Below are 12,655 nucleotides of genomic sequence, written 5' to 3'. Positions count from 1 at the left end.
TTCTATAGTCGTCAAGTCATAATAGATGACAATAACAAGGGCGGACAAAAAATAAATTCGATATTATTCTAGCACAAAAAGTAAAAAACCGGGTTGAAAGCTCAACAAAAAAAAACGTTTTAACAATTTAATAATTTAAACCTAAAAATGAAATTAGTGTTTCACATAGTGATTTTATCTTTCTTTATATTATGTGCGAAACAAAAGTGAACGCGGAGCAGCTCCTACGCATTTCACGGCGACGCGACGCGTCATGTGGTGCAATAATATTATATTATATTGCGCTAGCGCCTAGTGCGGGAAAAGCGGTAAATATCCTTGAAAACTGACATTTTGTGAATAACTACATGTAAGTACCTATATACCGATGCAAACGCGTAAAAAAAACCCTTTGAAATGTTGCGCAATGTATTATATACGAGCTTTTAGTTTTCACAGCATATTATAATTTATATATAATAATATTATATTAGAAGAAATGCATAATATGCGTTAAGTTAACAGTTAAAATATTATAAAAGAAAACGTTAATACATTTCTCAATTCAATACCTACCGGAACAATGATATCTTTAAGATAAGAGTTGTAGTCGTATACAAGGCGGTCCGTTTAACTTAGGACACTCATAATTTCAGAAAACAACATATGTTATAAGTTTTATGTACTATTTTTTATCGTTATAATTTTGCAAATTTTTACTCTTTTGAATAACAACATAATAATTACATTTTTAATTTCATATCCTAAGCAGAATATTATTTGGAGAATTTTGATCTATAAAAATTAAATTTATGACAAGTAGTTTATTAGTCTTAACTTATAAGTTTTTACAGTTTATACAAACGGAATAGTGCACGAACATTTTGCGGAGTACCCGAGTCCCAACTCCCAAGTTCCCCTGCACAGTTGTACCACTCCACTTAGCTCGTCTAAACTTTAAAACTAATAACTTATTAACTAGTCCAAAATTCATTGATTCAATCCTTAAATTTGTATGTACCGAAGTACACTAAAAAATATTTTGCTTTGGAATGAAGAATCAAAAATGCATATTGTCATTAAAAAGTTAAAAAAGAAGCCGGTAAGTGGATGTCGCTCTGCTGTACAGTAGGTTACAAGTGGGTTACTGTATAATGGATTGTATTAATTTTGAATTCAATGATATCATATCAATTTATACGAAAAACGATTCGGAGCGGAGACGGTTTGTCAGTTTGGATATTTTATATTGTTATTATATTTTATTATAGCCTGTAAGTTGAATTAATATTATAAATTACAATAAAACGACTAAAATCGTTATTTTAATTTTTATTCGTTTCTATGGTGCTAAACAAAGCGTTGGAAATTAAAATCCCATTTTTAGCGGTTTTTTGTAATTTGTCAGTGGTTTTTCCCGTGGCATTAAATAATTATTGAGAAAATCGAAAAATGACATCTCTAAAGTACCATATTGATCCAATTTGCTAAACGATGAGATACTATATGATGAAATTGAAGCACTCCTACTGGTAGAAATTTTGTATACAAGATAAAAAAAATAAAAACCATTGTAAAACCACTAGATCCTTCGCTCCGCACAGAATCTAAAAATTTAAAAACATTAACAATAAATAATAGTAAAATATAAATTCTTGAAAAAGTTTTGAACATTGATCACCCGGTATTGTGACGTCAGTACGTCACTGATATCATTATAACAATTTAAGTATTATGGAACATTAAAATAGATGTCGTTATTGAAGAAAATATTATTATCGCATTACTCAAATTTAGGAACTAATAAATTAATAAACTGTACAACACTAGAGAGGTTCTCCGACGATAAGTTGTATCATTCAACAAATAATCTCATATCGTATCACATATTTGGCCATTTGGGGATTTATATTGTATCGACCCCGTGGTTAGGAATGTAATTTACCAAATAAAAAAATACTATTTACTCCAAATGAATCAAATTTACGTGTTTGACACCTTTTCACGATGTACAATATTATAATAATAATAATCATTATTCATGATCGCCTGTGTTAATTTATACCTAATATTAATAACAAGAAACACTGGAACACGACGTTGAGTCGAGGTAAATTTTCTTTGCATTTTCCATACTCTCTCACCCTTTCACCCTTCCCCCCATCAAGGCAAATCGCCAGCAATATATCCACATAAAGTAAAATATATCGACATGAACAATATGTACACGTATTTTATTTGTATTTTACATGTTGTAGTACAAACTTAGAGGTGGTTTAAAGTACCGGTGTACGATAATAAGACGTGGTAGAAAAAACATAGACTATCGGCCACCCATCCCACCTACAGGCACCGACTTATAGTAATTGAATAACCGATTCGGGAAAATTTGTGATAATATAGTAATTGAATATATAGAATTTCAACCCCAATTATCACTAGTTACATTATTGAAAATTAAAATTATACATTGCAAGCAATGATGACATGATAATGACGTATCATATTATTAGCAAATATTCAATAATCCACCCATCCCCTTATGACCCGATTCGGGTATAATGTTTTTCCTATTAATATTACCACCGTTTACCACTCACTATAATACAATAATATTCATCAACATAAATACATAATATACAGGGATTAACCAAACATGACCCTCTGTTTTTTTTCAATAATGCAGTGTTTAAAATGTGATTTGTGGAATTTTTAAATATATACTTGAAGATGTTTTCAAACTCTTGAGATTTTTTTACTATTGAAACGATCATTCTGTGATAAACAAACTTCTTTTTTTCAAATGAACACCTCACTTTTCTATTGTAAATTATTTACGAATAATTTTCCTGAAAATTAGGTCGTTTCAAAATCAAAATTCAAATTAGTCGTTTTGAGTTGTTTAACTTTGTATACTAAGGATTATATAATGTCCATGATAATAGGTTTAGAAGAGATAGGGGCTATGATAATTTGAAAATTGTAAATATTAATAATTAATATAAATCTATTTATAATTGTAATTTATAAAAATGGTCCAATTAGTAAATACTCGTCCGAATTTTGAACTAGGTACATTAACATTTTCAATACAATTATCCACTAATTCATTTTAATTAAAAATAGGTGATTCTCATATGAAAACATAAATTTGTATCTCCACAGGACACTGTTAAAATAATACAAAAAATATCAAGAATAATAAAAATATTATTAAATAAATATTAAAAATTTAGAATTATCAAAAGAAAAAATGGTGGTGAGCATGCTTGGTGAATCATTCTGTACAACGTGGTTTTTTTATAGGTACTAAGTCAAAAGGGGATTCGTAACACCTAACCTAACCTATATAATCCCATACAGAGCGATTGTGACCTGAGTGTTGTCTGGAAAATGTCTTCGGTCTGTATAAGCCATAAGGGGTATCCAACCCACGGAAAAACCAGAAAGCTTTAGTGATATCCGTCACGCGCAGGGGCAGTGGGGCTAATAATATGTATATACACCAAGCCCCGACAACAACAACAGCACCAACAACGACAACAACAACAGCAATAACAACACGCGAGTCAAATTAAATTCTTGTACATAAAACGTTAATCGTCGTGTGGTGGAGCCGGTTGGGGATGACGGTTTTTGCGTGAGTTGGGGAGGTGGTGGTGGCGTAGTGCCATGGTGGTGAAACGAGGAATATACTTTAGTCGCGCGCGTAGATCGTTTCGGCGGCGGGTCGCCTCCGAAAGAAGGAAACAAAAACCATTATTCGGCGGGGCTGTCCGCGACGACGACCCGCACGCAACGAGTTTGCGCTGTGCGGCGTGTCGCCCGCCCCCGCCGGAGCACCCCCTCCGCCGCGCCTATGTCGTCTACCGAGACCGGCGGCGACGGCGGTGGCGGCGTCGACGACGATGGCAGCGACTGCGGCGGCAGTGGCAGCAGTGGCGTTCCTCCCGTTGATAATCGCGTCCGATTCTCCGTTCGGAGCCGCTCGATTGCCAGTCGCACCGGTCATCGCGCGCGCACACCGTCTCTGCCTCTCTCACTCGCTCGCGCATCACCGCCGCCGCCGACGTCGCCGCCGCCGCGACCGCTACCGTCACCGATACAGCTGTGCGTCGTCTCTACCGTGGTTCCGTCCGTGTGCGTCGCGCCGCCCGTCCCGTCCGCCACCGAACAAACGTATAATATAAATAATAACAACAACAACAACAGCACTCACAACCACAACAATTATTACGTCTCACTGCGAGCGTAGCGTGCTGTGGCTGCTGCCGACCAACGGCTACGCCCGACCGGATATCATACCGAGCTACACTCGAGTAACGAAGAACACGATAATACTATACGTGTAATACTTCAGGAGGTACCTGCAGTTTAGTGTGTGTGCTGGGAAACTCGGTTCGAGGACACGCCACTTGCCAGGGAGCGATCAACCGACCGCGGGCAGAGGAGAGATACTGTGCCGGTCATCCACGCGTGCCGTAACCGTCGCCGGTGGTAATGGGCAAGAAGGGCAAAAAGACTAGATGGCGGGAGCTACCCATCACCCTGGGTAAGTGGCGTCCTGCACCTTAACATCGTGTTATTGCGGCAGTTACCAGTCTGTACCGACTACCTACGATATATTTTGTAATGTTGCGAGTGGCTATAGGTACCACCTCACGCCCCCCGGTACGCAGACTTCTGGGTACCATCTGGTACGGCGATTCGTCCCTGTGACGGCTTACCCCGATCGTCCCTGTGACTTGTTATAAGTATATCGTATCATTTGTTCATGCGTCTGTTGCGAATTCACGATATTTCTTTTTTACTCGGTTTGGGTTTGTTTTTTTTATTTTTCGGCTGGAGGGTAGGTGATGTACGTGACCCGGGTCGTCGGATATCGGGACACCCACGCATTATAAGAACGTGATTGGCGGCCAGGGTACATGCGCTCAACCACAGATCTAAAACATCGTAAAATATTATAATATATGATTGATGATTTATGATTTCAAAAGCAGAATATTACGTATTATATTGTAGATTTTATACCGTAATATATTATATCCGCTATGCATTCGCTATAATATTGTGACAATTCCAACGCAAATAGCTGCCGCTTAAGTGAATTTCATTTTCGTATTATTTACTAAAAAAATTAAATAGTTGTAGCTCAATAAACAGTACCCGCCTATGTAGGTGCCTATATAGATATTATTATTAACATTGTCATCTGCATACAGTATTTACAATTCCGCGGCATATTGAATAATGTATTTAATAATCGAAACCCAAGTATTTATTTAAACATTTATGCGTGTGTCTATAAAACGCGTGCCAGGAGTAAGTGCCTTTAAAAGTCAAAACCCGTCATTATACATCGGTAGGTAGGTATACTGCATAATAAAATCCATGCATATTTACTATAATAGTCTATAATATTATACAGTGGCCATATCATACGTAAACATAATATATAATAATAGCCGCGTATAAGTGTATACATAATATTACAGTGGTTTGACCGTTTTTACATATTACATAGTGTCACATACCCGCGGTCGGATTCCCATTTTTTTCCGATTAAGACCATATATAATGCATTATGCGTATAACGTTTTGCCAAATGCCTATCCAGGAAATCGGTCTATATTATATACCGCTGCCGGCTTGTTATGATTGCATGTCTGAGTATAATTTGGTCTCTCTGGGTTGCGTAACGTTGCGTTCACAAACTGTATACGTTTAATTTATTTTCGAGGTGAGCGATATCATCCAGAACGTTTTGATGAGATTATTTTTGTTTATAAAACCACCACGTAGGTCCGACGATACGTATATTATCATAAAAAAGACACCCGGGACATGTGGAGTTACGTTCCGAAGAGGGTGTACAACGAGAGGTTGGGGGGGGGGGGATTATTTTATCTGGTCATTTTGACCAGATGGTCGAATAAATCCTTTTTAACATATTTTTGGTTATAACCACCTTCATCTCCAATAAAATGCCAAACAGGGAGAAATGGCCACCCTCTATCTATGCTCAGACATATTCCGATTACATATTATGTGTGCGGTACCTCCACGCAGTGCCGACTCTATAAGCCACCTCATCCTCTACAACAGCGGTCGAAATTATATTTCATGGAATTATGGAGGAAAAGCACGCGGCGTTTTATTGTTTTTTATAGATCGACTTAGCCCCGCGCATTTCAGCTTATATATTATAGCTATAAGTTATGCATAATATTTTTATTGTCATAACAAATTTAGTTGGTACACCTATTGTTGTTATTATACGCACGTCGACGGCTGTGCGAGATAAATACGTTTTTAATGATGCAACAAATTTATATTTTCAGGAAGTCCGTATAGGTTTAGGTAGGTACCTACTATTATGGGTATAATGTGGTGTAGTACGGTAGCCGTAGATAGATATATTATTATAAATTATGTACCACAATACAAATGTATATCGGTCGCGTGCGCTTTGGCATAAATGCAGACTGTGTCATTTGCAATGCGACTGATCGCCGGACCATAAACCGCGGAGGACCGTTATATTATATTTTACCTATGCAGCAAAGAAAAAGCGGTTAACCGACTGTGTATCGGTATATACAGTCGATTTCGTCTCTATAGGCTATTATAACGATTACAGATTATAATAGGTACACATTGTAAATTGTAATATATAGTAGGTAGGTATAATAACCATCGCGTGTATTATTATATCATATTTGCTAACCACCGGGATCGCGGACAACGAATATTATATTATTATTATTATTATTATATTCCGTATATTATGATGTATCATATTGTATATCTACCTACGTCATAAATTCGTAGTACAAAGCGAAAATCGCGTGTTTTTCGGAATAAAATGCAGTTCGTAATATTGTGTATAGTGTATACATTATAATAATATATGGTTAGCGGTTACAGTGGCCGTGATATTAGGTTATTCTTTCGATGCGTATTTCGTACCTATGCACTCTTTCCCTTGTCATTTAAATGTATTTTTTCTACATTTATTTAATTTACCACTGCGTAACTATTTGTAGTCAAATCTTAACGTTAAAAAACACTTATGAATTTAAATTATACACGATATAGGTAGTTATCAAAATTATATTAAAATTAAATAGTTTCATTCATACGAATATTAATCTAAGGGTTTTTTTGTTATACCAAACTAATTTGTTAATGGAATTTAAAAACGCCTTTCTTGCGTTTCAATTAAAACTAACTTTTTTTTACAGACCTAAAATTTGGCATAACATGAATTAACACTACCGTCTATTAAGTAAAACGCTATAATAACAATAAAAATGCTTATTAACATATACTAACATTTTTGACAAACTAAAATTGGCTCATTTTATGCTTTTGTAAGTAACAAATTGTTTGATTTATGTATTATACATGTGCTAATACAACAGTAGTATTACTATAATAACATTAAGTATAAGCCATAACGTTAAATGTTTTTTTCTTGCTTATACTAAAAATGTACCTCAGCGAAATTCCTTTGAGCACTAACAATTTCGATAATTATAATAAAGGTCATATGCACAAATAGTTTCAAGAAACGAAGAAGAATATATTTCATGTTCAAAGAATTTTCAGTAAATATTATGAATTTTGTAATAAATTCCATAGTATAGGTACCTATATACGGCTTTACGTGATTTATTTGCAACTATGTTTCAAATGTTTTAACAAATCCCGAATAAAAACGATTTATCCAACAAACTTAAATATTTTATCATTATTTACTTGAAAAAGAAAACGTAAATAAAAGTTCATATGAACGTTATCGACACGATGAGTTTTTATTGAAGTAAGCATTTAAATAAGGCTCGTTGGATAATGTTTTATTCTATGCAACATTCAGGGACAAGAAAGAATAAGGGATTGCCGCGGTACTCTGTTAGATCGATTTCATTGTATGCAAGTGCAGGGGTTCACATTGCCGATAATTCTATCGTTAGGTTAAAGGTCAAAGAAGCCATTTGAATAAAACAATTTTTTTTTCGATTTTAAAACTTTGTTGATGTATTGTGGTTAATTTCCGGTCAGTGTTGATTAATGTTTTACGATTGTGTACACATTATATTATATAGGTATATCATTTTTGAATAGACATGATGGTTATGAGAAACTATATACGATTGGAAATTATGATAAGTATGTAATATGATATTTAATTATTACACAATTTATACACACATTGTAATATATAATAAGATCCTATACGGCTATGAACATCACGATCATTTAAATTTATAATTGTGTTACAGAAAGTAGGTATGTTTTTTTATAAATATAAATCAGCTCGTTATACGGGTGTAAGTATACTTATATTATGTGTATAATGCACAATATTTTGTTTAATTGGCGTTCTAATCATCGGGTATTCGTTTGAAGCGTGTGGACAGTGTGGGAATCATAATGAATAGGTAATGAAAAAAAAAAATGGTTTACCGTTAATTGGACCATGGAATAATATCATAAGGTAATTATATTGGTTTGCGTTCAATATATACTGGTATATAAATATATAATATAGGTATTACAGGTACATACCACGTATTACCGTATACAGCTGGCGTGTTATCGACATAGAAACACGCCGTTATAGGTTAGATGTGTTCTCAATGATTCATAGTCTTTTAACATTACAATAAACTGTCTAAAATTTAAATGTTAAAAGATGCAAACGGTTCATAATAATAATTTATGTAAATGTTCATGAATATAGTTTTGTAGTTTTCACCAGTATCTTATATAGTCTATAATATAATGTCAATGATAATATTATATGCATAAATAATAGTTATTACATTCAAACTAACATTCGATTTTTGTGGTATTACGTGCAAAAAGGAAATAGGTAGGCAGGTAACTCTGTATTGACAATTAAGAAACTAAAGTTGAAAAACAAAACAAATTATAAGCCAGAATTGTTACCTATTTACTGTCATGAATAAGTGTTTAGGTTTGTAATATTAAAAATGTTGATTAAGGATAAGTGCTGTATACTTATAATATTATTATACATTTTCAAAACATACCTAACCTACTCATAAAAGGATAACGATTATGTCACATGCTTAGATTTATTCACAATAATTAAGAAAAAACCATTTCAAAAACGTTTTCACTTTATAACTGTCTTATATTGATTATAAATATTTATATAGTTAGTTAAAGTAATCGTTTCATTAAAAATAATCGTAATTAATTTAGAAAGCATAAAAAAAATATTGTAGAAAAATAACCATTAGTTTAAATTTACAATTTATTACATCGTTATAATTGTAAAAATTAATATTATTTTTATATTTCGTTGGAAATTTAAATGTTGAACAGGCCTCATTGCTTATTATTTATTAATTTCCACACAATATAAATATGTTTTAAATTGTAAATTGTGATTATGACATGTTCATTGCTACACAACATATCCCACAACATTATCAAGCGATATTATATTATAAATTATTTCTACCTACATAAACTTATAACGAGTTTTTATTATTATTGATGACTGTAAAATACATAAACATTAATTAAAAATTGTATTTATATAATTAGATTATACTTATATAAAATTATAGTAAGAAAAGTACTAACAATAATTTTTTAATAGGTTTTTAATAATAAAATAACCTAACAGGTGGCATGGGTACTTATATTATTTTTACTTCTCTTAAAAAAACGTGTTATTAAAACTTCAATTTTTGATGCCTTGGTGTGTTCACGATCGAATAGAAAAACTAAAATCTACTAAGTACCTTACATATTAAATATCAGTCGTTTTATATCCAACCAAAATGCTATTCTACCACGTATTTTGACAAAACTTTTATTGATGGTTAAAGCGTACCTACCATAATATAATACCATATTATTATTCTGGAAACAGCTTCATTTCCTGTATAGGTATAATAGTCTCTATAAAAATACACCGAATAAAAATAATTTTGTTTTTAGGATCACGCGTGGGGCTGATAAGTGACTGCAATGATGTGTTTTATTTGACAAATTGATCCACGTTGTTCTACACCATTTATTTTATTCGTGTACTACATAATTTATTAAATGGGGGAGGGGGGTTAGGTTATGAAACGTTAGTTTTTATTTGTTTTACTTTATCGTGTTAGTGTTACGCGCGTTATGGATATTATATTATATTATGTCGATCTTAAGAACGACAAGTTGTTCGTGGCACGTGTAGAATAAAAATAAATACTAAATCGTCTAAATCAATACAAGGTATAATAACCAACTGGTCTTATCAGTTAAGCAACACGACTGCCTACGCAATGACTTGAAACAAGTTGACAGGAAAATTCAGATAATTTATCATCGTAATTGATATTCATTTCCACGGTTATATTCTCGGCATTATTTTTTGGTCCCCTTGAAAAAAAAAAAAACAATAATATATTCTATAGGTTGTTCAGTGTACGTTTATAAATTGTGATTCCCACCGTATTCATACAACAGGCATAATACCTATGTGTTATCTACGCCTCACACCTATTCGTGACAACGTGTTTTTGTCAAATAAATTATATTTTCTTATTTAATATACTTTATTTCAGAAAACATATCATCTTTCCACAATATTATCATCAGAGTAAAACGTAATGTCAACAATAATCAAATCTCGAAACTATAATATATTTTTATATAATTGTATGTCATACTTAATAGTTTATAAGTACCTATAGAGTATAGACTAATTTTTTTTAATGGTTATTCTCATTATGCCAACATTTAAAAAAATGTATGTTGGCATTCAAAAAGTACCTAATAAAAATTAGAAAATTATAATTGATAAAAAATACATGATATTTTTTTCTTTTAAAATATTGGTTCTATGACATTTTGTAAATTTTTATTTTTAAATACGTTATTACTTTTTGAGATCATAAGTGCTTTTTTTTTAAAAAAAAAAACGATCACTCAGTATAATTATATATTATATAACTTACTGAGCAATAAACTTAAAATGTTTATTTATTTGTAACAATATATGCAAAGTTTGGGTTTTTATAATAAAAAAAAAATGCCAGGTATTATTTTTTTTTACGTAATGTAACCTTATATGATTTTGTCACATAACATCACTGTCGGTCACTGATCTCTTCTCTTTCCCTCATTGTTCACGCGCTCACAGATTAATTCACTAACGGCATAGTTAAATATATTTTATAGCTTCCGCGTGTCAATTATTATAAACAGTATTGTTATCGTGTTCTTAAAACCGGGGAAATGATTTTTACGTATTAAATCAACTACCATTATCTCCCCTGCACACACAATTAATAATATAACTAATTATATTATATTATGATCGCTATTCGCTTAGCTCATCATAATTTGATTGGTCTTTTTTACGACTGTTAAATACACATTACACATCATTGCGTAATATAGTATCTTAAATCTGAGATTGTGATATAAACGTAATTTATTAGTAATAATCGCGACTTTCGGTAAACGAGCATAAAATTAATCCAAGACCATTATTTAAAAATACCTAACCCAGGTGGCCAAGTATATTTTGAAGAACGGTTATGCTATGCTAGAAAGTGCTAAAAGTGTATTTTTATATTCAATTCTAAAAATATTGTCTATAAGCGCTTGGACCAGATTTTGATATTTTTACTTGCGATTTATTTACCAGAAATAAATTAAAATGGTAATTTTGTTATTCGTACATACTTACCTTTAATATTAGGTACCTATATAAACATTAAAAGTCTTAATAGCTATTTGCATACAGAACAATTGATTTTAGAAAACATTTACTGGCATAAAAACTCAACAGAAATTAAATATCAAACACATTATCGTGAAACAAAAAATATCTTACTCAGAGTCTGAGAATGTATAATGCATACCTATTATATACGTACCTATATATATTATATAAACGAATACTCGTATATGGTTAGAATTATTTAGTATTAATATTTATTATTTAATATAAGTCCATGAAGTTAATTGCATGGACTGTAATGAAGGTCAGTTATTTAAACAAAATATATACATAAGTATACCAAAACCCTCACATGAAAAGTTACGAATATTTTTTTATACAAATATACGTTATTTAGTATATAATAGTATAAATATTAAATGGGTTATAAATGGAAAGTGGTCATAAAAATAAAGCTTCTGTATTAAAACTAATTTATGGGGATTGTATTGAAATTATTTAACCATATTACGTTGTAATAAATTTAAAACTATCAAGTTTTATCAAATAAACAAGCATTATGTAAACATAAATAATAATATTATTAAATTTAAAAGTCTCGATGATAAAAATGTACGCGATCGACGAACAAAAAGTGGCGAGTAGGTAATCAGATGCGTTTAGCATATAGCATTGTTAGCATATTGTTACTATTAATGGCGACAGTTTCGGGTGATCCTCAGATGAAAATAAAATTCCTATATACTTATTTTTCAATTTGATTAACATATTATAATTAATTTAAAATTAGTATCGTGGATAATATAAATCAAAAAAATTGTATAACGCCATGTAGACATGTACTACTTGAAATCCGTTCATCAATCGTTTTAACGTATATATTATTAATGTTTAGTATGTACTATGTGTACATTATTGATTTAAAATCATGTAATTTCGGATTAGATCGTATTT

General features: G+C 31.9%; 1 protein-coding gene across 1 annotated transcript in view; it reads left to right on the top strand.

Annotated features, from left to right (window-relative positions):
• Positions 1-3,901: 3,901 nt before the first annotated feature.
• Positions 3,902-12,655, top strand: part of LOC132942653 (uncharacterized) — a 36,290-nt gene continuing 27,536 nt past the window's right edge. The window contains exon 1 of the mRNA XM_061011220.1: positions 3,902-4,531. Coding sequence (XP_060867203.1) covers positions 4,480-4,531 — 52 coding nt within the window. The 5' untranslated portion in view covers positions 3,902-4,479. The remainder of the gene's footprint in view (positions 4,532-12,655) is intronic.

The sequence above is a fragment of the Metopolophium dirhodum genome, chromosome 4 (genome assembly GCF_019925205.1).
Source record: "Metopolophium dirhodum isolate CAU chromosome 4, ASM1992520v1, whole genome shotgun sequence".
NCBI classification, from domain to species: domain Eukaryota; kingdom Metazoa; phylum Arthropoda; class Insecta; order Hemiptera; family Aphididae; genus Metopolophium; species Metopolophium dirhodum.
Note: the sequence above shows the minus strand (reverse complement) of the source record. Positions and strands in the feature narration are given on the sequence as shown.